This window comes from Panthera pardus, unplaced genomic scaffold (assembly GCF_024362965.1).
Source record: "Panthera pardus isolate Hobbes unplaced genomic scaffold, ASM2436296v1 HiC_scaffold_25, whole genome shotgun sequence".
Lineage (NCBI taxonomy): Eukaryota > Metazoa > Chordata > Mammalia > Carnivora > Felidae > Panthera > Panthera pardus.
Window position 1 is genome coordinate 27104863 of NW_026526821.1, and position 27599 is coordinate 27132461.

Genomic DNA, 27599 nt, shown 5'->3' on the forward strand with positions numbered 1-27599 from the left:
CGTGCAGTGACGCCCCGTGCACGCCTCAAGTCCAGAACTATAGCCAACAAGGATACCGGGGAAGTCTGTGTGGGTGCCTGGGGCAGCCGGTGTCCTGCACGGTGGGTTGACTGCTTTCCAGGATTCAGTTTCTTCTGTCTGACGGAACTGCGTCTCCCTGCCTCCTAGCACTGCAAATCATGGAAACTCCTGAGTTCAAGACCATACCCCCACGTGCCCAGGAACGTGAGCAAGTCTCTGAATCTCAGTTAACTCATCTGTAAAATGGAAATACCCTCTAGCTCCCTGGGCTGCTAGGAGCAGCAAAGACACTGTATGAAAAGCATCTGGCACGGTGGTGGGCACGAAACAGGTGCCTGGCGAATGGTAGCTGTGCTCATCATCCTCTTCTCACTGTAACTGCTGGTAGAGGGCAGTTCTGACAGTGAAGCCCTTCTCTGCAGACAGACAACTTGACCTGAGTCCTGGCCCTGGCCCGGGGCCAGCGTGTGAAGGTGTGTTAAGTCCATTTACTTCTGAGCCTCAGTTCCCTTACTGGTAAAAGAGAAAACCGCTGCCTTACCGCACACAAAATCCAAGTGTCACGACGGAAGTGCCTGTGCCACCTCACGTTATTAGAACTGCTGTTACTTCTTCGAGTGAAGAACAGGTTGGCTTTTCATTTGTTCTTTCTTTCAAGCAAGCACCAGGGGTGCTTCTGATCCTTTGAGTCTGAGCCTCTGGACTACAGGAACAAGTGTCCCCTTTGGACACCTGTCACCAGGATGTGCGTATCCCGGGCACAGTCGCTGCAGCTACGCGCAGAGCAGCAGCTCTGAGTCTTCTGACTGGTGGTTCGGGCTGCCGGCACCCCAAGGCAAGGCCGTGGGCCCCCAGAGATGCATGCCCACAGCCACAGGTGCACTGGCGCCCACATGTAGACGGTCCAAAGGTCAGCTCATGTGGACGAGCAGGCGTGTGCCACACGTCCCTCTGCCCAGAGTACAGGAGCCCACGCTCACGGCGCCTGTGTCCACACACCCGGGCACATTCTCCTGGGAGCTGGGGGAGGAGGACCACAGGGGCCTTGGCAGTTCTAGCATATTGGTAATACCTATAAACACTGGCAAGGGAAGCGTACGTGTGTAGGTGTGAGAAGGGTCATGAACTGTGTTCTTCACAGAACATGGTTCGGTCGGCCACAGACACTTTTGCAGCTCTTGAGTAAGGTGTGTTCCGTCAGATCAGAAGCTCTGTGGGGACAGTCTCACTCACTGCCGTCCCTCCAGTACCCAGCCCAGGGCCAGGCATGTGACTGGCGCTCTACAATGTGTGCTGAGACCTTGGGCTGAGCCACGGGGTGGGTGTCTGGAATCGCCCGGCCTCACCCTTCCAGGTTCCCGGCGGGCGAGACTGTGTCACAGTGCTCCTGCCCCACCTTTCAGTCCCTCCACCACTCGCACTGCGGCCCCCATCCCATCCCCGTCACCTGGAATGACGATATCTCCAAGTCCCAGCATGGCAAAGTTGTCTGCCTCGAGGCCCTTCTCCAGCAGGTCCTGGGGAAACACCACTGTGGGGGGGGGAGGCGGGGATGTAAGGAATTGGCGAAAGCCCAGCTCAGACCACCTCCCAGCCTCCCCACCTCTGTGACACAAAACTTGCACACCTGTGGTCAAGGGGGCAGGGGAAGTAAGAGGATGCTGACAGGTTGAACGGCAAAGCCTCCACCTGGAATCACGGCTGGTTAGAAGAGGAAGAATCTAAGCTAAGACACACCATACCCTTTCGGTGACCTCTGATAGTTATGGAACTCTTTGGTTAAGTGGGATTGACCCTAAAGCCACATGTACAAAAGAGACCAAAGAGCCCATGTGGTGCTGACATCTCAAAGGCTTTCCGTCTCACTACAGCAGAGGTAGAGACAGGTGGTGGGGCCTGGTCCGCAGCAGGGAGCGCCCTGGCTATAGGCTCCTTCTGGATATGCTAAATGGAAAAGGCCACATTCCTACACTCTCTGTACTTAAAGCCCCCCACTTGAAAACCACGCTGACCCACTTGCTTATTTATATAAACACACACTGAGATAAATGCCTCCTTCTGTGTCCAGTTATGGCAAGAGGTGGCTGTCACCGGACTTCACCCACAGCATCTTGCAAGCTATGCAGGAGAGCAATTAGGTGTGGGTTTCAGGGTCAGACTGAGTGGGTCTGAATCCTGGCTCTGCTCGTGACTTTGCACAGGTCACTTGACTGCTCTGTGCCTTAACTTTCTCATCTGTGAAACAGGTATAACAGAACTGACCCCATAGGGCTGTGTGAGGATCAGATGATTTGCACACATTGTTAACCGTCACCCCATGCCTTCTTTTTTTTAATTTAATTTTGGTATGTTTTTATTTATTTTTGAGAGAGAGAGAGCGAGCGAGCAGGGAGGGGCAGAGAGAGGGAGTCACAGAATCTGGAGCAGGCCCCGGGCTCTGAGCTGTTAGCACAGACCCTGCTGTGGGGCCTAGCTCTGGCCAATGATATGTAAGCAGAGGTAAACTGGGGGAGGCTTGTGCCTCCCTAGCGAACACCCAGATGCCCTTCCCCTCCCACTTCTTTCCACATTGAATGCACAGTCACAGTGATTTACAGATCTCCTCATTCAATCTTCCCAATCCTGCTACCATCCACTTCGAAGTGGTGGATGTGGAAACCAGGCCCCAGAGAGGTGAAGTCTCTTGCCTAAGGCCACACAGCCAGCAAGTGTCAGATCTGGGATTCTAGACCAGGCAGCCTGACTTAACCACTGTGCTATCCTTCCTGAGCTCTACGCCTAGCAGTGGAGGGCAATGGGGCTTCTCCCCACGCTGGAACCCAAGTATGATAGTGTCACTTCCCCCTTCAGAGTCTTCCAGTAATTCACTCACCGCCCACTGGGCAGCCCAGGCTTCTTGGCACGATACTCTTGACTTCCCAAACCCGGCCTCTTTTCTGCTGTTCCCCTAAACTCAGCCATGAGAATCCCTCCCCGATTCTCTGCTCCCGGGGCCCTCCACGCATTTCTGTGCCTCTGCCCTTTGCATACTGCCCCCGCCTGCTCGGCAAACATGTGTTCATCCTTCACGAAAGCTTTCCTGGCACCCTGGCTGGCTTCATCTATCACAGCACGTGGGGAATAGCTGCTGTTCCGGCTGGCCCAGCATCTGTTCTCCTGCTGGAGAACTGCCTTGCTTCACATCCTTGGTTCTGGGGGACGGCCAATTCAAATACTCTGCTCCCAGACACTGAGGAGGGCAGTGACCCAGGCCTGTCCATTGTGATACCCCATCTTCCCAGTGGGAGGGCCTGGCTCATGGGCTGGGTTGGGCCCCATCAGTTTATTCAAGCCCAAGCTGGCAGAAACTCCTTTCCTCGGGGTCTCTGAGCCGGGACCATAGCATCTGGGAGCAGCATTGGCCAGGAGCCTGTCTAGCTCATGGAGGCCAGTCTGCAGCAGTGGTGGGTATGACTGTGAGAAGGACAGTTATTTCTTGCTTCTCCGAGGCTGGCTTCACCCTGGCTGCCAAGTGCCCGTGGCGCTCACTTCTCAATGACGATGCCTTCCCAACAGGACGCTACCCTCTTCCTTGCGATCGGCCTGACTCATCCCATCTTCTTCTTTGGGTCTCGTGATCCCAGGAGGTGACTGAGTGGTTTGAGCCTTAAACGTAAAGCTAATCATACTTTTCCCACCTCCTTGCTGATGACCAGTCTGGATCTGGGCCTGTGGGGGAAAAATCTCTCTCTGATGAGAGAGACACAGAGTTCCCTCTCTGCCCCTGGACATGGGCAGTTAGTGCTAGGAACTGCGGCAGCCAGCTTGGGACCATGGAGTGATGAGCTGAAGGGACAGGGGAACGTGTTGAAGACGGTGGTGTGGACACTGGAGCAAGCCAGCTCTTGGGGCCTCCACCCTGTGAGGGTCATTAACTCACTCCTGAGACGCTCTGCTATGGGCCTGCTATAGCGTGAGATAAAATTTCCGCACTGCTTGGGGCGCCTGGGTGGCTCAGTCGGTCGAGCGTCTGACTTTGGCTCAGGTCATGATCTCACGGTTGACGAGTTCGGGCCCCGTGTCAGGCTCTGTGCTGACAGCTCAGAGCCTGGAGCCTGCTTCGGATTCTGTGTCTCCCTCTCTCTCTGCCCCTCCCCTGCACATGCTCTGTCTCTCTCTGTCTCAAAAATAAATAAATATTAAAAAAAAAATTAAAAAAAAATTTCCGCACTGCTCACTGACGCCTAGGTGCCTACAGCTAGACTTTCTCATATTTATACAATGGGTAGCTACACCAAAGAACAAAACCTGAGCAGTGGGAGAGGTCTGGGACAGATGGTGCCCATAGCCAGGCATCCAGTGAGGCTTCAGGTCTCAGCGTGGAATCTCCTTTCCTGGAGAGTCCTCGCACGCCCCACCACAGGCTCTGTCAGATGCCCCCTCTATGCTGGCTCCCCTCCAGCTCATCCCGTGTCACACTCCACTGGGCCCGAGCGGCCGGACGCCAGGACCTGGGCAGAGGGTGGCTGCGCACGAACACAGCCAGATGAGTCTAAGAGGGGAAAGAAACCAGCCTGAGACACAGGGAAGCCTGGAGGAGGAGGAGGTGCGTGGGGAAGAGCCAAAGGAGAGGTACTGACCAAAACAGGACCACGAGGGGAAGGGCCATGAGGCAGAAGCAGAGGGGATCCCCACAAGGATGTGGTCACTTACGTTTTATTGGTGCCTCAAAGGACTTGGCCACTGTCACCATCACGTTGGTGCCAAATACCTAGGAGGAGAAGACAGGAGTCTGGAGGGAGGTGAGGGCCAGGTGGGAAAGAATGGCTGTCCTAGGGGTTCTGGATGCGATGCTGCCTGAGATCCGCAGGGAGGGGCAGGGAGTGAGGAGGTGCTCCAGAGCAGATGTGAAGCTGAGATTAGGTGGCCACCGATACTGGTCACATGGACACCTCATGGGGCTCCTGGTTCTGGGCAACAAACAGATGATTCGAAGGAGCTGGAAGAGGGCCTCTGATGGCCACAGCCAGGCCTCCTGCTTGCCCAGGGCTCTGCCCCTCCCAAGAGATAAAGTCCTTCAGTACCACTCACTTAAGGTGGAGAGAGGCTGCATGAGGCCAGGGAAAGGGGGCCTAAGTCAGGCTGACCTTGATGCCTCGGCAATGCCTGTCGGGAGTGTGTGTGGCAGGTCCCTCGGCCCAGGGCTGGTGTGTGCCAGGGCGTGCTGCCAACAGCAGCCTCTGTCCTTGGATCAGTGCCCTCACTGGGCCCATTCATCATCATTAACCGCCCCTGCCTGAACTGAGTCTCAGTTCGCTTGCTGGGAAGACATGGGAAAGGAAGTGCCCTGCCAGGGCCACCAGCGGGAAGAGGCGAGAGTGGCTGGAAGGCACCGGGCACACCGTGGGCTCGTAGCCGAGGGGGGTGTCTGTTCTCTCATCGTTTCACAGATGAGGGCAAGCGGACCCAGAGAGGACCCGCTCCGGGGTCTTGCCTTCCACCAGATGACTGCCGCCGGGGCCAGAGAGACAGGGAGGAGGCAGCGAGGGCCCTCTGTGTCCCTGCCCGACTCACCCAGAAGACATCGTAGATGAAGAGTCCGCCCAGCAGGATGCAGCCGGTGCTGACATTGTTCAGGTGTAGGAGCTCCACCCCGTTAAGGGAGAAGGCCAGGCCGAAGAGGTTGTTGGCAATCCAGTGCTGGGGAAAGGGGGGAGTGAGATCAGGTCTCTGCCCCCTCTGCCCCTACGTCCCCTCCCCCGGGCCCTGGCTCCTTACCTTCCTCAGCAGGTACCAGACGCCCACAATGCTGCTCAGGCCCAGGCACACCAGGTCCTTGGCGTCAAACTCATAATTGATGATCTCTGGGCAGAGAGGCCGGGTAAGTCCACTCCCCGGGGCGGGGCTGCCCCTCCCACCTGTCAGCCCCTGGACGGAGGAGGGCATGGCTGTGGGCACTGTCAGAGCCTCCCCAGCACCCCCCCCTCCCCGATTTCCTAGCGGAGGGACTGGAGGCCCAGAGAGAACTCAGGCCTGGCACAGGGTCAGTGGGAGGTGGTCTGAGGTGCCAGAAGCACAGACACAGCATTTGTAGCTGGGTGACCTTGGGGGAGGCAGTTCCCTCTCTGAGCTTCAGTTTCCTCCTCTGTAACAAGGGGGTTGCAGCACCTCCCCGATAGAGCCGCCATGGGGACCAAGTGAGATGGTCCTTAGAAAGCACTCAGCACAGTGCCTGGCACACAGTGGGTGCTCCATGAATACTAGCTGCCACTGAGCCCCGGTCTTTAGCTAGGTCCGAGTTCATTCAGGAATCTCTCTACTTTGCCACCAAAGGAAACCAAGAAGGTTGCTGGCAGCCCTACCTCACCAGCAAAGGAGGAAGGAGGAGGAGGTAAGAGTGGGAGGCCTGGAGAGAAAGCAGGAGGGAGTCCCTGAGTCTGCTCCCGTGGGGAGCCCTATGGTAGACGTCCCTTTACAGCCAATCTCTGTCACTTTCAAGTTTCCTAGTGAGGAAGCCCAGGGAGGTGGTGGGGCTTGCCCACGATCACGGAGTGCAGCCATTTCTTTCAGATTCTGGAGTGGAGTGGACTGCTGGTTGGCCCCAATTTCTGTTCTCTCCTCTGCGGTAATAGCACCCTGGCGATTTTTTTTTTTTTTTTTCAACGTTTATTTATTTTTGGGACAGAGAGAGACAGAGCATGAACGGGGGAGGGACAGAGAGAGAGGGAGACACAGAATCGGAAACAGGCTCCAGGCTCTGAGCCATCAGCCCAGAGCCTGACGCGGGGCTCGAACTCACGGACCGTGAGATCGTGACCTGGCTGAAGTCGGACGCTTAACCGACTGCGCCACCCAGGCGCCCCCTGGCGATTTTTAACTGGACATGAGGTCAGTTAGCTCACGGCCACATCTTCTGGCTTGCCCTGTAGCTAAAACGGGCCCATGATACAGCTGCCTCTCCCTCCCTGTGGAGGGACGGTACCTCATCCTGGGCCTAAGGGCCACCCAAGTGTGGCAGAGTACAAGACATGAAACCTGGGACCCCAAAGACTCTGTGGTGTAAGCTTAGCCTTATTTTTTTTTTAATCTTTAAAAAATGTTTATTTATTATTAAGAGACAGAGCATAAGCATGGGAGGGACAGAGAGAGAGGGAGACAGCAGAATCCCAAGCGGGCTCCAGGCTCTGAGCCGTCAGCACAGAGCCCGAGGCGGGGCTCGAACTCACGAAGTGTGAGATCACGACCTGAGCTGAAGTCGGTTGCTCAACCGACTGAGCCACCCAGGCGCCCCTCATAGTTCTCAATTTTTTTTCAAGCCAAAGAACCCCTTTTCCAAGTCTTGGTGGGAGAGTAATCACACTAAAGGTAGGTATGACACAAGGAGCCATGACAGCCAGCTTGACTGAGTGCTTCTGTGAGCCAGGCAGGGTGCTGAGTGCTCCCCTCATCACGTACTCGCAGTCCCAACAACATGCCTATGAGGGAGGTACTAGATAATCATTTTCATTTTACAGATGAAAAAAAAAAAACACCCAACAAAACACCCAAGGCTCGGAGAGGTAAAGGCGTTCACCCAGAGTCCTATGCGTAGGTAGCAGCAGAGTGGGGACGGGAGCCCAGGCGGTGTAATTCGAGAGCCCACCTTTTCCATCACTCGCTCTGTTGGAGAGCCCCGAATTTGGAGACAAAGGGGAACGGAGGTGGGAGATCCCCAAGGCAAGGGAAAGCGGGCAGCACTGACCTTCCTTGTTCTCCCCAGAGCCCTGTGTGAAGAGCAGCTGGTACTGTCGATTCGGGAAGTTGGCTGGAAAAAACTTATTCATGAAGGGGCTGGAAGGAAAGACAAAGCAGGTTGGCAAACTGGGCCCCCACGGGCAGTCACAGCCCCAACACCACCCCAGAGGCACCCATTTACAGCTCTTGCCCTCTGGCACCCTCACGGCTGCCCCGGTGGGGAAGAGTCATTGTCCCTATTTTACAGATGGAAACAGAGACCCTCAGAGAGTTAGTGACCGCCCGGGGTCAACAGCTGAGGGTCTCTGAGCTGAGCCGCGAACCTAGGCCTCTGGACTCCTAGTGCTTCCACACTGCCTCTTGGTTATCGTCCAAGAGGCACGAAGCAGGGGCAGACTTCCATGTAAAATGCACTTTTAGGACAGCAAGAGAGGCCAAAGCCTGGTCCGCTTACTGTCTCTGTGAGAGTCCTTTGTCAAGAATGCCTATTCTTGGACTCCCTTCCAGACCTATCAAGTCAGATGACCTGATGGTTACTGCCTACCTCTGACTCCATGACTTGTCAGGCCTGGATTTTTATAAACTCAGCTGGACTCAATTAGCTGGATGAATCACAGCCCCAAGGTGGGGGGTGGGGGGTGGGGGGAAGCACCTCACATTCACTTCTTCCATGAGGCCTCTGTTGCTCAGGATGGGCTTAGCTTCATCTCTGGAAAAACTGTCTCTGATTATCCAGTGTACTCTATGCCTTGGCCAGGCAGGCAACGGAAATTCTTTTCTGGATCACCTTCAGAAAAAGATGAGCAGATAAGGACCTCTTGGCCCAGCCTGGCCCTGGGGGTAGCCCAGCCCGGAAGACTATTCTGTCATGTACCAGGCTGTGTGGCCTTGGGCGACTCACTTCAGTGGCTCATCTCCTCAGCTGTATGTCAGGGTAATAATACCAGTGTCTGAAAGGGTTGCTGTAAAGCTAGAGAGAAGGCAGGGAAGAGGCTTTAGTCCAGCTCTGGACCCACAGCAGGGAGGTAAGAACTGTGAGTGTCCATCAGCGTTGGCACTTGTCCGGAGCATGAGCTCAAAAGCATTTGGCAACACCGGATCAGACTGACAATGGCAGATGAGGTGGGCAAATCCAGGATGGTGCTCCCGACTGGTAGGTAAATGGAGGCAGGCCAAGAGGTACCCAGGGCACAGCAGTAAAGGCAGGGAAAGAGAGCTCCCTTTCTAAGACCCTGGAGGTTAGAGAAAGAAGATGTGGAGTTAAGAACTATTTTAGGGCCTCAGTTTCCCCACTCATCACACAGCCAACGCCTGTCTGCAGGGCTGTGCCATGAACGAGAAGGCTTTGTGAACGGAAGTGTAGTGGGCACAAGGATGGAACCGGGAGCAGGCTTCCACAGGAGGGCTCTGAAGAGGTGGGGGGCAGAGGCTGGGACAGGTAAGGCTGGAAACTACTTTCAGCTCTGTTTGCCGAATCATTTTTGGGAGACGCTGGGCCAGAGCTTGAAGCAGAGGCCAAGAAAAGGCTGAGAAGCTAAGCCCTTCACCGCAGCTCGGTCTCTTCCTGAGGAGCTTGATGCTGAACTTGGGAACCAGCAGGGTGCAGTGGCTGAGAACACAGACTCTGGGAACCAGACTTCCTGGCTTCAAATCCTGACCCGGCCACTGATCAATTGCGTGACCTTGGGAAAGCTACTTAACTGTTCTGTACAACGGTCTCTTCATCTGGATCATTTGGAACACTACGATAATATCTTTCTCTTAGTTATTAAGGGTATTAAATGAATGCTCGACACCCTGTAAGCTCGACTGCAGCTTCGACTTAAAGTAGGAAGTCTCTAGACTGACGACTTGGTTATCCCTAGAAAAGAAGGGCTGCTGGAGGACATGGCACGGGAGTCAAGCAACCTGGCTGGTGAGGCTGAACCTGAGAGTAGGGGTCCTGTCTCATCACCTTCACCCCCACCCACCACAGGCCTGGTGCCTGGGAGGCAGGTGGTAAGCAAACGCTTGCTGAATGCCTCTGAATGCAGACTTTGTAGCAGACAGATTCTTTCTGGCCCTTGATGGTTCACATCAAACCTAAATAAAGGTCACCGCTTCCTGCTGGGAAACCACATCCTGGTGCCCTTCTCCCCTGGGAGTGGAAAGCAAGGGGCAGTGAAACTGGCCTTTTCCTCCCGGGGTGGCAGATTTTTGCCTTGTGGGCCCTTTTCCCTCTAAAGGTCAGCTGGAGGGGGTGTGAGCGCAGATATGATAAAAATAAGCTGAGGTTCCCTTGGCAGGAAGGGTGCTGGCAGGGGCTCGAGTTTCGGTGGCTGTACGAGGTGAAGGCAGGTGGCCGGCCAGGCGATGGCAGCGGGGGTGGAAGGATCCATGAGAATCTCCTCCCGGGGCTGACCTGGCTCGGGGCGGGCTCTTCCAGCCCTTCAGCAGGTCTGTTCCCCACCCCAGTCCTCTGGGGACCGCAGGACTGCTACAAGGGGACAGCCAGTCACCCCCTCCAAGCTCTGCTTCCCCTTTACTCTCACCAAATTGGAAAGAACATGGGCTGCAAAGTCGGACAGACCTGGGCTCAAAACCCTGTCTGCTCCCACCAGCTGTGAATCCCAGTGGTCACACAACCTCTTGGAGCCACACCCTCCCCGAATCCCACCTTCAGACCCTCTGGTTTGGATCCCGACAGAGGTCTGACTCCAAGTCTGGATATAAACAGCTCATGGAAATGCTAACAACACTGTAGACTTTCTTCGATAAAGTATTTGAGGAAACTCAATTTGACTGAAGAAGAAAAATAAATTTAATTTTTGGCTCAGCTTTCTAAACAACGTGATTAAATTATGCCCTCCACCCTTTTTGCTAAAATTATTTGCATCTGATCAGTTCTTTTCCCTGTAAATTTTCCAAAGCCATTTCTTTCATGCCACTGTTTTTGGTCCATATGCAATTTTTCAGAGGACAGCCCTGACCCTGTGCGGTGAACACCTTGCCTGTCCCTGGTCATCTGTTAGCCTTAGGACGTCGGATTTTCCCATGTGTCAAATACTGTGCCCTCAACTTTATCAAGAAAATGACTCCTCCGTGAAGTTTCGGTCACTGATGTAGTTTTTACTACACGCACTTCCATTTGCTGTTGGTTCTATTCCCGTCAGTAATTTCTAACAGTCAAAATCACGAATTAGTTAAAAGACAGACAAACAAAATATACTGGGTTCTCTCACTCTGAGGTGGGGGTTGGGCCACCAAGAGGCCTGGGAATCTCAAGCCTCTCAGATGCAGGGGTGGGATGGGTGAAAGGGGGGGAGGGCGATCCTAATCATCATGGGGAAGGAGGGGCCCCAGTGCCTGGAAGTGACTGCCCCCACCCCACCCCAGATCCATCAGATAGAAAGGTCTGCCCTTTGAGACCGGGTCTGCCTCTATCTTGCTGCTAGGTCCAAGTTACCTAGGTAGGTTCTCTGAGCCTTAATTTTAAGGACGGGGCTGGACTAAAGTTCTCATAAGATGGCCAGAACAAGATTTTGTGGGTAAAGGGTAGGTATAGTTGAAGACAACAATGAACTCAGTCAAAAGACCAGAGTTCAAGTATGCGACCCTGGGCCAGAAGCACAACTCACAGTGTGCCCAGCACCGAGCTCCAGGCAGGTGATAGATGTGGCTCGCTTGCTCCTTCCCACGCCCCAATGAGGAGGTGATGTAGTGCCTCTGTCTTATAGGTGAAGAAACTGATGCTCAGATGGCTTGAGAAACTTACACAAATCATGCAGCCGGCAGAGCCGGCCTTGGTCCCAGGACCAACTGTCTCTTGAACCCACGCTCCTGATTACCAACCACACTGTCCTGCCAGTGTGCCCAGAGGAGCAAAGCCAAACTCAAATGGCTTCCAATGCCTTTGGTGAGCAGGCCCTGCGCTTCCTCTCTAGCTTTCTCTCTGACTACTGTGGAAAGATCCTGACTGTGCCTTCACTGCATACAGACCTTCCAGCTCCTGGCTTCCCCCTCTCCTTCACACCTCTTCCAGGTTTCCTACCCTTCAAAGTTGACTACAAATTGAGTTCCTTCCTTCTGGGAACTTCCTGGTCTGCTGGCCACCTCATGGTCAGTGGTTCTCAACCTGAGGCTGTACCACCCCAAGGGATCAGGTGAAAACAGCTGGGGATGCTTTTGTAGTCACAAGCTAGGGGATGGGCGGGGGACACAACTCCCATTCGGTAAGCAGGGGTAGGGATGCCAAATGTTTACAACAAACGGAGAACTGGCCTGTCCACAACGTTAACAGCAGCACCCCCTGAGGGCCTCTGGCCTAGGTCCTTCATCCCCACAGAACGGACATAAGCACGTGGCAGTCTTAGCAGGCTGGCAGTGAGAAGATGGGCTTCTGGGGTCACCCAGACCTGGATTTGAATCTTGGCTCTGCTGCTTATCCAATGTGTGATCCTAGCCAATTCCTTAATCTCTTTGAGCTTCAGTTTCTGAAGATAACATGGGATTAAAAGCAACAGCTAACCTCATAAAGTGACCTGGCAGATGAGCACAGGTAATAATGGCAACGACAGTTAAGTCACCGGACACATCAGGTGCCAGATGCTACGCGAAAAGCTTTCCACATGACCCACGAGGAAGGTTCCGTTATTTTCCTCCACGTTCAGGTGAGGAAATTGAGGCCAGAGAGATTAAATACCTGGCCCAAAGCCACAGGGCTATTAAGTAGCAGAGTCTGGATTCAAATTCAGGTAATCAAATTCCAGAGCCTGCACTCTTCTCACTATACTGCCTCTCTCTCATTATGAAATAAGATCACGTGGGAGAAGCCGGGCTCAGTGCTTGGTGCACAACAGCCTACAACACCTGGCAGGTGGCACTGGTATTCCCCACCTCAGCACCGTGACGACTGACATCACGTTACTGCTCACAAATTAACTTTCCCAACAACCGTGCTGGTGGGAAACACCCACTGGATACTCTTATGACTCCTTGTAAGGAAACGGTGCCCCCAGAGGTTAAGGTTCTTGTTCTAGGTCACCCACGGTGTAACACAGGGGAAAGGTGCCCTTGGGTTTTACAGCCAGGATTCAAACCTGGCTCTGAATGACGCCAAAGGTCATGTTCTCATCCAAGACCCTGTACTGGTTCCTGAGAAAGCTGCTTCAAATGTTGCAGAGATGCCTTCTGACCTGATGGTGTGGGACAGGGCCAGGATCCCCAGCACGAAGAAATACATGGACAGCAAGAGGTTGATGTACTCCTGGGAAAATATCTGAGGCAGAAATAAAAAAAGAAACAGGAAGTCAGGGTTGCCAGTGGCTAGGAGGAAACCAGAGTCCCCGCTTCTCTTCTCCAGGCTGGTCTCACCCGCTGGAGTTAGGGAACGGTGTCAGGAAGAATCTCAGGGAGTGCTAGGGGCCTTCTAGCTCCTGTGGCTATAGAGAAGAAGGGAGGAACCTCAGGTCCCCAGATGCACTCGCAAAGGAGTCTGTACTTTCGGGCTTGGTGGCCCCGCTATCGGGGGACAGGCAATAGATTTGTGCTCAGCGTCCTCGGGTGGGAATCACGGGGGAGGACAGTCTGGAGTGCAGAGTCCCAAGGCAGTCATCTGAACCTCAGAATGACCTCTTCCAAGTTTCCTTCTCCTTGCCCAAATATCTAGGGAGCCCCCTACGGTGGCCACCAACGCCCCAAGCACACTAGTTACAAGTCACTCGTGCCTTGCTTCATCCTCTACGTTATGTGCTTCTGGATGACTCCTCCCATGGTGATGGCTGGAAGTTATGACAGCAGGCCCTGACTTCGGCTTCTCGGCCTTACTGTCAAGCTCTCTTTCACCGTGTTCCGAAGCCAGCTGTCACTGTTGTGAATTCAGGAGTCTGGGAAGCCTCTGCCATCTCACTCCATGTTCTCCGCACCCTCTGCTGAGTTTGTTTTTAGGAGGGTTTGTAGCCGTGGTATGGGGCACCAGGCACTCGCAAGGAGGCTGTTACGGAATCTGTCTAAACGCCTGTCTCCCCTCGCTGCTCCCCTACTTCAAGCCTCGCTTTCATAAGCTCGAGACTCATACGCTCCCTCCGGCCCTCACCACCCCCGACGGTCACTGCGGACCTTCTCAGCTGCGGCTCAGACCACACTGTTCTCCTTCTACTTGCTGTGGCCACAGTGGCCCTTCTGCGGGGCCTTGTCGGCGCCACAGCCCCGGCACAGTTAGCCAGCCTGTGCACACGCTCTTCTCTCCTCGCCTAGGCCACTCTTCCCTCTTTAGCTCTCAGCTCGGAGCAGCTCTCCTGGGTACAACCACCCCTCATCAATTCAGCTCACATTTACTGATTGCCTACTATGCACACGGCATCGTGAGAGCCCCTGGGGATACAGCAAGGAATGAGGCCTACAAGTCCCTGCCCTCGTGGAGTTCATGAGCCAAAGAATCCCAAAAGAAACAAATATGCACTATATTTTATCAGGGGGTAATGCTGCTCAGAAAAGCAGGGCCGGGCAAGGAGACAGAGAAGAGGGGAGAGCTGCTCCTGTAGACAAGTGGCCAGGGAAAGCCTCCCAATGGGAAGATATTTCTGTTGTTCAGGAGTAGAACCTTAACGAAACAAGAGAGCTGCTGTGAGGATACTGGAGGGCCGGGGGGCGGGCAGGGGAAGCATTTGGGGCAGAGGTGAGGGTGAGCGCAAAGGTCCTGAGGTGGGTACGTTGCTTATGTGTGTGGGGAACAGTGAGGGCCTGTGAGCTTGGAGCCGAAGGAGTAATGGGATGGTGTATCAGGAGATGAAGCTGGGAAGGTAAGAGGGAGAGAAACCCTGCAGTGCCACGAGAAAAACTGGATTCTTCTGGGTGAGGCAGGCTGGTATTGGAGGCTGAGGGCAGGGCTATGGCTTGATCTGACGGCGTGAGAGGATCCCATGCTGCTGTGTGGAAGACGGACTCCACAGGGCAAAGGTGGAAGCAGACAGCCTGGTGAGGAGGGCACTGCATAGTCTGGCGGATGGAGGATGGTGCCCTCAGCTGGGGGACGGAGGGAAGGGATGAGCAGCAGTCAGATTCCAGATCTGTTCTGGACCGGCAGAAGCGGAGGTGCTGCTGTCTGAGATGGGGGGTGCAGGGGTGGGGTGGGGGCAGGAGCAGGTTCCCGCTAGCTAGGCTGGCTCTTCCGTGCTTCCCTGGTGCCACAGACCTTGCCCCTGCGATGCTTCCCGGGACCGTCACTTCACATTTATCGATGTGATTTGACTGGTGTCCACCTCCACCAATTAATAAGAAGCTCCTCGAGGGCAGGGATGGGTCAGCTGTTTTTCTCACTCTGGGCCTTGTACATAGCAGGCACTCAATAAATGTTTGAAGAATGACTAGATAAGCAAAGCAGTGGCCTATAATGTGACTAGGAAAAGAAAAGGCCCCATGGACATATTCCATGGCATGTGGGCCGTGTTTTAGAAGATGCGGCATAACCTCTCGGCAGCGTTCCTTTCACGTGGGCCCTTGGTGAAACCTCTCTGGCTGCAACTCTGAGCTACCCAGTGGGCTTGACTGTGCGGCCTGTGAATGGTGCACCAGGTCTGGCTTTCTTTGTGCTTTAGCTGTTAGAAACTCAGAGCCACACGGGTTTCAGAGTCACTCTGACAAGAGTACAAGTCTTTCAAGTTTAGAGCCTGGGGTCAGGGTGTGGTCCTTACCCAAGGCTTTGTTTTCTCCTGTTTTAATTTTCTCCTTCACCCCAATTTCTTCCTTTACTTTTTTTCCTTACACTGTTGGGTATAATTTTTATAAGCTGCCTCGAATAATCAGTTTTGAATGAGGTGAGGAGAAGATAAATTTTAGGATATTGAAAAACATTACAAATTCTCTCTGTCCCACCCGGCGGGAGAGGAGGAAAGGGGCTGAGGGCTACCACCGTTTGGCAAACCACTCCACAAGCTGCCAGCCCAGAGTTTGGTGAGAATCCGCTGGCTGTGTTGTCCAGCTGCCTCTCAGAAATCTCAGTATGGGCCCTCTAGAGACCTGGGCAAGAGGTATGCTGTGTCCTCTGCCACAAGGCAGGCTGGGGCTTACCTACCTGGAGAGGGGGACAGGCTGAGCATCCAGTGCTTTAAAGGAAAATGCCCATGCCTTCACTTGCCAGAAATTTCTCTCAGAGGGAACCTGGCCGAAGGAAAGAATCCTAAGTAGTAAAAACGTTAGAAGGTCTTGAGGCAAGGGCCTGGGTATATATCCCTGGCACTCAGCACGGCAGAGACTTGAGAATTATCTGCCAAAAGCCAAGTTGGGGGCAATGGGCTGGATGTAGAGACAGCCACAGAGCGCTCTCAAAACTATAGGGGCTGGGGCGCCTGAGTGGTTCAGTCGGTTAGGCGTCCGACTTCGGCTCAGGTCATGATCTCACGGTTTGTGAGTTCGAGCCCCGTGTCAGGCTCTGGGATGACAGCTCAGAGCCTGGAGCCTGCTTCGGGTTCTGTGTCTCCCTCTGTCTGCTCCTCCGCTGACTGCACTCTGTCTCTTGCATTGTCTCAAAAATAAAATAAAATAAGAACATTAAAAAAAAAAAAAAAAAAAAAAAGAAGTATAGCGGGGAGAGAAAGCATACAGGGAGATGTACCACACAGTTCTATTTAGGGAAGCTAGACTCTCGGCACACACAGATATACTAACACCGTACATTTTATAAGGAGACACACATCTGAGGACATAAAGCAAACGCATCAGAGCGGGTGCTGCTAGTGGAGAGGGAGATGACGTGGGAAATGGAGGCGGGCACTAGGGGTGAAGGGGAGCCTGGCACAGACGCATGATCGTGGGCTGTGAACCAAAGCAGAGAATAAATTCAACTCTTCACCCGAGGTCCAGGAAAAAAAAACCATCAGTCAATACCTAACGTTATTTGATGCACTCTTATTTTTAAGAGTAAAAACTGGGATGGCCTCTTCTGTTTAAAGTGAGGGGGATGTTGGAGGTGAGCTGTGGGGAATCTGCTTGTGGGGGTATCCTGAAACCGTTAAGAAGTGCAGCTCTGATCCAACGAGGGAGCGATGGAACAGCAAACCGGTGTTAAAAATTATGTTTCTGACTCACTCACAGACTGGGAAAGAATTCGGATACTGCTCCATGCACGTGAAAGTACAGGGGAGTCAGCATACTCCTAACTGTTAGAGGCAATGTAAATGAGTGCAGTCTTTTCGGAGGGATCTGGCACTATCTATTCAAATGACAAGTGGAGGTGGTATGTGACCTGCTTCTCCCGCTGCAGATACACTTGAGAATACGGGCCGGGCCAAAATACTGTGCGTGATGTTCACACGGCCCTGCGGTGATAGCCCAGCATTAGATATCCCTCAGGGCCACCTCCGTAAAATACAACCACAAGCAGCTGCTAAAAAGAATGAGGTAGATGTGACTTTTGCCGATACAAAAATATCTCCGTGGTAAGAACCCTTTATCTGACACAGATCTATGCTTTTAAATTTTCACATAAACGTAGATCTACGCGTATGACTCACAAGACGCTACGCTAGGGAGAAGCTTATGGCTCACTGACACCTTCCCTTAGACTGAAAACAGTGTTTTAACCATCTACGTGTATTTTTAAAATGTAAATTAGGGGCGCCTGGGTGGCTCAGTCGGTTAAGCGCCTGACTTCAGCTCAGGTCATGATCTCGCAGTCTGTGAGTTCGAGCCCCGCGTCGGGCTCTGGGCTGACAGCTCAGAGCCTGGAGCCTGCTTTGGGTTCTGTGTCTCCCTCTTTCTCTGCCCCTCCCGCACTGTTCTCTCGCTCTCAAGAATTAAAAAACATTTAAAAATGAAAACATGTCTTAAATGTAAATTAAAAGTCCTTCTTGAGGAACTTTCAGTGACCAGGACAAAAGCACTTGTGACGCAGCACTACCGCAAAACCAAAAGACACACCGCTTCGGTTACAAGAGGATGATTAATTACGTTAAAAGCGTGCGTGTTAAAAGCCTGGAAGGAGACCTGCCCAAATGTTAACAGCGATCGTCACCTCTGCGTATTCTTCCCTCTCTTGATATCTTCCCCTCCCTTTAAGTTTTCCGCAGATACCACTGCTTTCACAGTCGGGAGATATTACGTGCTGCGTTAAAAAAAACACGGAAGCGTAAGAAGAGTTTGAGGTCACGTGAGCGAATGCCCATGACGTCATTAGTGGGGAGGGAAAGCAGCAGCTACGCAAGTGAGTACGCCGGCCGCGCGGCCACAGCGACGGACAACCACGCACCGGGAAGACAGAACAAGGACACACCTCCAAAGGGAATCTGTGATTGTCTCTGGTGGTGGGGTTTTGGATGACTGCTGTTTTCCCCTTTTTACTTTTCTGTGTTTTCCAGGTTTTCAACACTGAGCCTGTGTAACTTTTATTGGGAAAATAAACCTCGGTAAATTAAAAAAAAAAAAAGAAAGAAAGAAAAAAAAAAGAAGAAGGCAATTAGTAGGGCAGAGGCGTGGCGGAGACACAAGCTACACACCCCGTCCCAGCATGAACACGACAGTGCAACCAAAACAGCATTGTGAAAACAAAACACAAGAGCTACGTGGAGAAGAGAAATAAAGACCATGGGAATGAGTTCCAAACACTGTCAGTGGTTATCTCTACGGAGTCGGTCTAGGGGTGAATGATTAATGGTTTTCCCCCTGCTCTGTATTTTCTACAAATGAACATGCATGTCCCCTGTGATGGGAAAAACAAAACAAAACAAAATAAAGTTATTGAAACCAAATGACACACAGGTGGCAAAGGACTTACTTTGAAAAAGAGATAGAGCCCCAAAAGCGTGCAGCTGGCGATGATGGGGAACCGGGCGGCGTCCCGGCTGGTGATAGTCTCAGGCATGTCCGAGGCGTTCTGGAGCAGACAAGAAAGGTGGCTGTGAGCAGGGGTTGTGGTTCGGGCCTCCAAAGGCCACAGCTCATTCACCTCCTTCCCCTCCACGTCTTCTGGACCCAAGACTTGTCCGTGTGACAAAGACGGTCTGGAGCAAGATGGTCTACCCTGCCGTTTTGCCATTGGGGAGATCTGGACCCCGACAGGGACAGTCCAGGGAGGACACGGGGCACATGTGGCCCATCTAGGGAGAAGGGTGACAACGAGAGCAGTTCCAGTATATGATAACCGAGAGAAAAAACCCTGGAAACTGGTAACACGAGAGTAGTCCTAGACCTCGTGAGAACTATTCCCAATTTCCTTCTGGAGGGATGAATTTTTTATCCAATAGGTACGAGTAGAAACAAATCAACAACAGCCGCGGACACCGTATGTGGGAAGACACCAACTGTAAGAAGCAAATCTGGACAATACTTAAACTTAAGGAATCTGACTGGGAAAAGTGAATCTGGTAAGAGTAAAAGCCACAATTAAATCTACAATGGCAGATGCCATAGTTGGCGACAGTGCGATTTGGGTGAAGAGATGACAGAGGATAAATATTTACATGAAAAAAAACCTGAATGTAGTCAAAATAATGTCAGTACTTTAAAAATGGAAAAAAATGAAAGTAGGGCAACAGTGCAGCACAGGGATTGTATCAGCTTCATAGAATTCCTGCCAGAAAACGTTCTAATGAAAATCCATCAATGGTAGTAGAATTCTGGTATAAATTTATAGTAAAAAGACACAGAGTCAACAGCTTTCAAGATCATCATGCTCTCCATGCCCTCTCTGCTAGGCAGGATCCTCAGTCCTCAAGGACCTGGCCAATGTCCCTGCCACCAACCTTTCCCAGATTTCCCACCACGCTAAGCCTACTCCCCCCAAGGCAATTCCTATTATATGTGTAATTCTATTTATAACCTAGCTACCTGAAGTCCTAGCAATGCCAGATGAGACTTCTGCCCATGTCGAAGCGAAGTTCTCTCGTCACAATGCCCGAGAGTCCACCATCACCACATCTGTCCTATGAGTAAGGTACCAGCACGCCTGGGACAAGGGATCATGTTCAGCCGTAGAGTCTCATTAATTTTTTGGCTCACAGCTGCCTCTTAAAAACCAACAGCACAAAACATGCTCAAGGGGAAGTTGCCCAGAGAGGGAAGATTTTGGCTTAGGCAGGCCTTCTGCTCAAGGATGGAAGGAAAGTTGCAGGAGGGGAAGGTGAGGGGGGCAGAGAGCAGCAAGCCCGTTAAATGGTTATGAGATGGAGATGGGGGGTGGGGGAACGGGGATGCACATACACTGTAGGTTTCAGTATATATACACTGGTCCAGCCTTTTGAGGAGGACGACTTAGCAGTTGCATCGAACTGTAATTTGCACATGTCCAAGGACAGAGAAGGTTCACAGAGCAGGAACCACCTAAAGCTTTTAATCGCAGGTATACATGTTCACCCTCACTTTTTTAATAAGAGAAACTTGAAATGAAGTACAGAGATTCCATTTTTCATCTATCAGAATGGCAAAGGTCCCCATGCTGACTAACAGGTGGAGCTGGTAAGGCTGTGGGGAAACAGAGCCTGACCCACAGTGCCTTCAGGAGGGTAAATCGGTCTTCCTGCAGAGAGCATGTTGGCAATATTTGTCAACACCATAAATGCGGATGCCTGGGTAGCTCAGTTGCTTGGTGGTCCAACTGTGGCTTAGGTCATGATCTCACAGTTCGTGAGTTCGAGTCCCGCATCGGACTCTACACTGGCAGTGCTGAGCCTGCTTGGGATTCTCTCTCTCTCTCTCTCTCTCTCTCTCTCTCTCTCTCTCAAAATAAATAAATAAACTTAAAAAAAAAACAACAACAAATGCACATACCTTTGACCAAGCAATTCCACTGCTGGGAATTTTTCCTACAGATAAGTCACACACCTGCAAATGACGCATGTAAAGCATGGCCAAGGTATGCAGTGCTCTGTTAATAGCTTGCTGGGTGACTGTGGCAAGTCCTTGTTCTCTGAGCCTCAGCTTACCCATCTGTCAAACAGGAGCACAATCTCTAGGTTTATTTACCTCTAAAAGGGCCAAAAGACTTCAACGAAACGAGATGGGATGTGAAATAGCAAACTGTAAAGTACCATGACTGCATGAGGAGCCATGATGGTCAGGGAGAGGTGAGTGGGAGGCACTTCACCAAACCCCAACACGCATGACTGAGGTGGGCTAGGCACTGGGCTGGGAGGGAGACCCTTGTCTCCGGAGCCCCCGGGGGCAGCTCTGCTGGGAGGTGGGGAGTGGGGCAGATGAGTGGTACTGACAGAGAGAGGCAGGGCTCTCTCCCTCCTTCTCCCCTGGCCCTAGGTTTCTGCTTTGGGCAGCAGTGTGCTAGGGGGGGCTTGGGAAAATTCCTCCACAAATCCAGAGCATGTCCCCTGTAGCAGGAGCTTAGGCACAAACATAAATTAGACAGCTGCTGATCTCAGAGAGTTCACAGGCAGGCGGGCCAAGACCCTGCTGTGTAAACAGAGTATCACAATACAATGTGACACGTGACAAAGTAAGATGTATACCGGTGTGATACCCAGCACGAGAGTGCCACATGGTTGAGAGAAGGTTCTGACGTCAGAAAGCCCAGCCCGACTTCCAGTTCTGCCTCTTCTCAGCTGTGAGACCCAGGAATGTCATTTTCTCTCTCAAAGCCTCGATTTGCTCATCCTGTGTGAGCTTCAGGATTCTATGACTTTTGCACTGGAAATACTTAGTGTTGTGCCTTGAGCTATCACACAAGCTGTCTAGACTCTCTGTAAGATGATGGTGGTGGTGGCGGTGGTGGTGGTGTAGAAGGGAATCACATGAAAGCAGGGCAAGGCCCTGAAGGTCAAGCACAGGGTCTGGTATGGGGCAGGAGCGAGATGAATGCTGAATTGAAGAATCCGCTCTGTGTACAAGGTAGGGAACAAGGCAGAGGGAGCTGCAGGTGCAGAACACATGGGACTCTGGCCTCACCTACAAACCGGTGTTATGGCTCATTTCCACATATTCCTTTTAATTCGGCCCAGTGACCTGGGTGGGGAGAGGCTTAAAATTACTTGATAACAAGCCAAGGTGGGACACATGCTCCACTATACAGAGGAACCTGGTCTCCTTGGTGGGTGACTGTGTAAATACCCATGCTGCAATGCCGGGTCTGAATGGGAGACTGGAAATGTGACAACAGTAATAAGCATAACATTTACAGACAGCTTTCTAGCTGCCAAGCACTGTTCTAGGTGCTTTACGTGATTTCATCTTCGCAAAAACTCTATGAGGCAGGTGTTTTTAAGAGCTCCACTTTACAGATGAGGAAACAGGGGCTCAAGGAGGTGAAGCAACTTGCTTAAGGTCACACGGCTGGTGAGTGGTAGAGCTAGGATTCAAACTGAGGCAGTCTGGTTCTAGTGTGCCAACTCTTAGCTCCTACTTCCTAGATGACCTCTACCTTCCCTACCTGGAAATTCCTGCTGGAAAGCGGTGACAGGATGCTCAGGGGGCCTGTGGCAATAAAACAGTTGACCTTCACCATTACAAAAATACAAAAGGTTATGAGGATTCTCCATCAGTTCAATGTGGATTTTTAAGCCAGACGCTCTTGTGCAAACACAATAGCTCCCGAAACGCAAAACGTAATTAGAGAATATGTGTGTGTGTGTGTGTGTCGGGGGGGGAAGCTGACACAAATAGGAGAAATAAATTTAGCTTCCAGTGACATTCTGGACGTTCAGTTAGCAGGGCAGAAGCAAAAGTAGTGAGGGAAGACAGATGCCCAACCTCAAGTCATTGGCTCGGCCTGAGCTCTGGGAGTACTGCTTCCAGGCCATGCCCTAGAAATGATCTGGGATTTGTGGACCATTGTGTTCCTCTGACACCCCAGCTGGAGACCCCAGGGTCTCTTCTCCTTTCCACTACACTCACTCATTCACGTCACCACAACTCTGCTTCATAGGCGTTTCTAGCACTACCCACTCCAATCCTGTGCCCCACTTGAGTCTTTACCATGACCACCTCACCAGCCTCCTTCCTCTCCTCTCTCCCGCCCATCACTGACCCTGCCAGGAGCACTTTCTGAAGCCTAGGCTTGACTGTATCATATACGTACCTGGCTCAGAAAGCCCTGGAGACTGGACTATCACACAGCCATCACCCAGGAATTGAGGTCACTGCCGGTGGGGGTGTAAAACTTATACAACCTCTATGGTTCAAATGTGGTAAAATCCATCTAAGTCAAACATGCACATAGCCTGTGACCCAGCAGATCGATTCAAAAAAAAAAAATCATCCCACAAACACAGACAAGTGTCAAGTAACAAATGTATTAGATGAATTTCAGCACCGTTTGTAATAGTAAAAGACTGACACCCGTCTGAACGACCAGTGGAGGACTCTAAATTGCACTTGAGCACACATCAGAATTGCCAGGAGGGCTTGTGAAAACAGGCTGCCAGGCCCACCTTTGGTTCTAATTCAGAATCTACATTTCTAATAAGTTCCCAGGTGATGCTGCCGCTGCTGGTCTAGGAAACCACATTTTGAAAACCAGTGCTCTAAACAAACTGTGGGACACAGGTAGGCTACTATGTAGCTGTTAAAGAACATGACCACTCCGTATGTACTGACGTATTTGATCTCCAGCATATATTTGGTGAAAAGAGCAAGGTGCAAAAAAGAGAGTACTTATAACAACATAGAAGTTATACAACAAAGACGGGGGAAAGCATATGCTTATTTATTTGTAAAGGCACAGAATTTGTTGGATGGACAGCCAAGAAACAGGTAAAGGGGGCTGCCTCTGGGGAGGGAAAATGGCTAGCGGGGGTGGGTGGGGGGTTTTCACCATGTGCCCCTCTGCGCCTTTGGAAATCTATGCCACAAGCATGCATTACTCACCCTCCCCACCATAAAATGAGGCAGATCTGCATGTACTGACATAGAAAAATGACCAAGACATAGGGCTAAAGCAGGAAAAAAAAATCAAATTGCAGAGCAGTAAGTACTGTAAAATCCCACTGTTGTAAAAATAAACCTATGTACGTGTATACACATAGGCACATGCATAATACATTTGTATACACACAGGACAAGTTCTGGAAGATTACACACCAAACAGCTAACTGGGTTCCTTCGAGGAGTGGCACTGAGGAGGTTTTTCCTTTATACTTCTGCACGGCTTTACAAGCGCCAGTGTGTGGTCGCTTTGTTAACTATGAAGATGAACTGCTCTGTTGCCTTCAGGATGCTGTCGCCCAGGAAGGCTGCAGGCTGCCTGAGCATCTTCTTGTCACGATCTCCCAGCCCCTGCCCCAGCTCACATCACAGTGCCCACTGCCTCCCTGAACACACTCCGTGGTGCCACGCCTCCCTCTCTCCTGTTCTGCCTGCTGAACTTGCGCCCATCCGTGTAAAGGCAGCTGTGCTCTCCTCTGGAAGGCATGTCAGGATTCGGTTTAGGCAGCTGCTCACACATCTGTTTCTCTATGGGGACTAAGCTCCGGGAGGGCAGGTCCTGGCCTTCGTTGTCCCAGCACCCCTGGTACCCAGCCCGGGGCCTGGCACACAGCAGGAGCCCAGTCCAGTTGGCTGAGGGGCTCCTCTGAGTTACAGGCCAAGAGCCTCTGAAGCAATCTGATCCCCAGCTATTGCCTGGGCTGGGATCTGCTCCCTTCTGGGAACACAGGTCTCTGACAGGGATGGGCACCCCTCTCAGGCTGCTCCTCCCATGGCTACTTCTTCCCAACACACTCCTGGATGCTCCACCTTCTTCTCCCCATGATTTCACAATTTGCTCTGCCTGTTATGGACAACTTGGCTCCCAGGAGAACTCTGTCCTCACATGCCCTCTCTCAGCTGGCTTTAAGGTCTAACACTGGTGGGAAATCAAAACTCCTGGGCCCCCACACTAACTTTTCTCTCTCCTTGCCACATGACCAGGGAAACATGAGTCAGGGTAGAAAAAGGGAGCTGTTTGGCTTTTTTTTTTTTTTTTTCCTCCCCTAGGCCCAAATGCCACTTGTGTGGGTCTTTGGAGGCACCTGGACTAGATCTAGCAACACCTAGTTCTGTCCCTAATTGGCAGAGGGATCATGAGAAGTCATTTCTCTGACTCTCAGTTTCTTTCTCTGTACCACAGGGAAAATAAAACTGGCTCCGTCTGTCCCATTCAGTTCCTGGGAGAAGCAAAGACGGCGAAGGCTCTGTAACTCTCAGAATATCCTAGTTATCGGTGGCGGGTCTGGCTGCCTGCGATTTCATGCAGTTTTCTAACTCCCCTATCCTGCAGGAGACTGTGGCGGAGGTATTTAGAGGCTACGGTGGATCGAAAGCTCCCTTCTATGCACACCCTCTGTGCCTGCCACACCAGACCTTCCACCACCTCCTAAACTGCTTCATACAGCTCCTTACCTGGTTTCCTCTGCCTAGAATGTCTTCTAGCTGAAATTCTACCTCTGCATCAAGGCTCAAGCCCAGCTCCAGCACAAAGTCTCTCTGCCCTGCCTCAGGTGTGCTCCAACTTTCTCCCTAAACTCTGCAGCACGACTGTACTGCAATCACATAACTAGCTATTCCTTCTCCATTCAGGCACCTAAAGCCCTTGGTGACAGAGCTCTGACCGATTCATTTTTGCAGCATGCCCCCCCAACAACAGTGGAGGTTCAGGAAATTCTGTTGTCAGTAACGTGTTTTCTTAAGAGATTAGTGATCCTTGTGGAGGAGACACCAAGGAGAATTACTCAGTTTTGGGAGCCCCTCAGATCAGCTCACGCCATGCCACCTTCACTTTCCTTTGTCCTGGTCTATTTCAGCACCCCCCGCCTCCCGCCCCACACAAGTGTCTGCCCAAAAGGCATGGCAGGGAGGCTGAAAGCCATCTGAACTCTGCTTAGAAGAGGCAGAATGGAAAGGCAGGCAAATGGGGCCACCTATGCCCTGCCTGACTACTCCCCTTTGTGTTTGTCCACAGAAGGAGCTAACAGCAGGTTCTCTGATCGTGGGGAAGGAAGGTGCCAGCCTTCAAGTTGGGTAATGTTTTGAGAACCCAGGCTTGAGCAGTTTCCGAAGTGGCAGCTGCTTTGTGGACCTGCCCTCTTTGGGTAAGACAGCTTCCGCTTAGGTTCAATTTCAGGTTTGGGCCAGGGAGGAGTTACAGATCAGGAGGGGAGAGGGTGCCAGGAAGTGAGAAGCCACCGGTGTAATGGGCTGGAGAGAGCTTAATACAGGGAAGAAGGGTGAGGGGAGGAAGTCAGGGGGTGGAAGGTGCCAGGGTCCTCTTAGGTATCCAATGGGACATATACTGAGGAAGGTCAGAAGTGGATCTGGCCTAGTCTAAGAGAGGCCCATAGCGGCTTAGTTCCTCAGCAGGTAAGCCAAAGTTGGTGGAGAGACTGTTTTAGGGAGCACAGGAAGAAAAGCTACTTTGACGTAGGGTCTGGGTTCAGCCCAGGACAGGTCCAAGGTAGGAGGTGTCTACCAGTCAGGGAGAGCAAACCAGCAAAAGAAGGGTCTATGCCTGGTAAAAAAGAGAAGTGCTATGGAGTCAGGCTCTGAGGGGCTAGCTGCGTGGAAGTGGTTTGAGAGGTGATGCAAAAAATTGGGGCCTCAGCTGCGGCTATATCCTTGGGTTAATTTTTTTGAGGCAGTGCAGGGGCCTGATCTGGGCGTTCTAGGAAAGCGCACTGCGGTTCACAGATTCCAGTTAGGCAGGTGTCACAGCTTAGGGATGGACCTGGATCCTAGAACTTGCCCTAGGGTGGGTGAGGCAGAGTTCCTAACGGAGGAATGACAAGGGATTGTACCACTCAGTTGTCAGGACCAGCGCCCCATCAGGTACAGATTGGGGTTGACCCAGAGCCCAAGATGAGGTGTCCCATATGGGATGGGCAGCCAGAGCAGAGGGTGCGGCCGATCTGCCTGGGTCCAGTAGGCTCAGAACAATACATGCCCGAGTCGCATGTGAGGCTGACAGTGTTTGCAGCATGATGCACGGAGAGGGAGGGATGTGTCAGGGTCCGACTGCGGGTAGAAGCCAGTCCCCTATCTGGGAAGGTGTCAGATCCCGGGACACCTAAAGCCAGCTCCCGGATGTGGTGGGGAAGCGGTGGTGATCCAAGCTGGGAAAGGTCAGTGTCCGGGGAGAGGTAGTGTCTGTCCCGTGTAGGGCGGGTGGGGGAAGGATCCGCGTCAGTCACGTCCCGGAGAGGAGGTGGAAAGCGAGCGCGGCTTTGCCTCCGACCCGACCTACCTTGCCGCGGGCGCAGCGCACGGAGCGAAGGGCGCCGAAGAAGATGGGCAGCAGCGCCATGAGCAGGAGGCTGCCGTAGGCCAGCGCGATGCCCTCGGGCGTGGAAGGCGGCCGCGCCGTGCCGTTGGCTGCGCCGCCCGCCTCGGCGCTGCCGTTGTGCGGGTCGCTGAGGGCCGAGTCCATGGCGACGCTGCGCTCGGGGTCCGACTCCAGCTCCGGCCGCCGCAGCAGAGACGCAGACAGGAAGACAGGCGCTGCAGGGAAAAGCCACGTTCCCTTAAAGAAACAGGAAGTGACGTGCCCCGCTTGCCGGCCCGCGCCGCGCACGCGTGCGCGTTCACGTCTCCCCGCCCGCGCGCCCTCTAATGGAAGCGGAGGGCCGGGCGACCAGTTGCCAAGCAACTCGCGAGTGGTCGGGAAAGGAACACTGGACCGCTGCGGTGGGCATCCATCCGGAGAGAGAGACCTGAGGAGCCCATGCCCCGGTGCTCGCCGGCTTCCTTGATCCCAGGCTGTTCTGCTCCCTACAAGTCCTCATCCGAATAACTGAGAATTTGTTTCTGCATGCATCATTCATCCAATATTGAATCTTTGCATCGCTCCTTAAGTATTTGAATATCCCGTTATATGCCAGACGCCGTCCTAGGCTCTGGGCACACAGGGAGAATACAGGCAAAAGTCCGTCCCTATACTCATGAGGGTTGTTGCATTTTTAGTGCAGTGGTAGGGGGAG

The 27599-nt window shown here is 52.5% G+C and overlaps 1 protein-coding gene across 5 annotated transcripts in view; it reads right to left on the reverse strand.

The window, feature by feature from the left end:
- HM13 (histocompatibility minor 13) overlaps positions 1-27160 on the reverse strand; it is a 39522-nt gene extending 12362 nt beyond the window's left edge. The window contains exons 1-8 of one of the 5 annotated variants that reach the window (XR_008417747.1): positions 26867-27160; positions 18482-18580; positions 12909-12991; positions 7742-7830; positions 5779-5918; positions 5575-5700; positions 4714-4771; positions 1469-1552 (exon numbers count right to left, since the gene is read on the reverse strand). Coding sequence is in view for 3 of the 5 variants with exons in the window: in XM_053890368.1 (XP_053746343.1) it covers positions 1469-1552; positions 4714-4771; positions 5575-5700; positions 5779-5918; positions 7742-7830; positions 12909-12991; positions 18482-18580; positions 26867-27049 (862 nt within the window). In the remaining 2 variants the exon portion in view is untranslated. The remainder of the gene's footprint in view (positions 1-1468; positions 1553-4713; positions 4772-5574; positions 5701-5778; positions 5919-7741; positions 7831-12908; positions 12992-18481; positions 18581-26866) is intronic. The other 4 variants (XR_002082522.2, XM_019458871.2, XM_053890368.1 and 1 more) reach the window with 4 other exon arrangements.
- Positions 27161-27599: the final 439 nt, after the last annotated feature.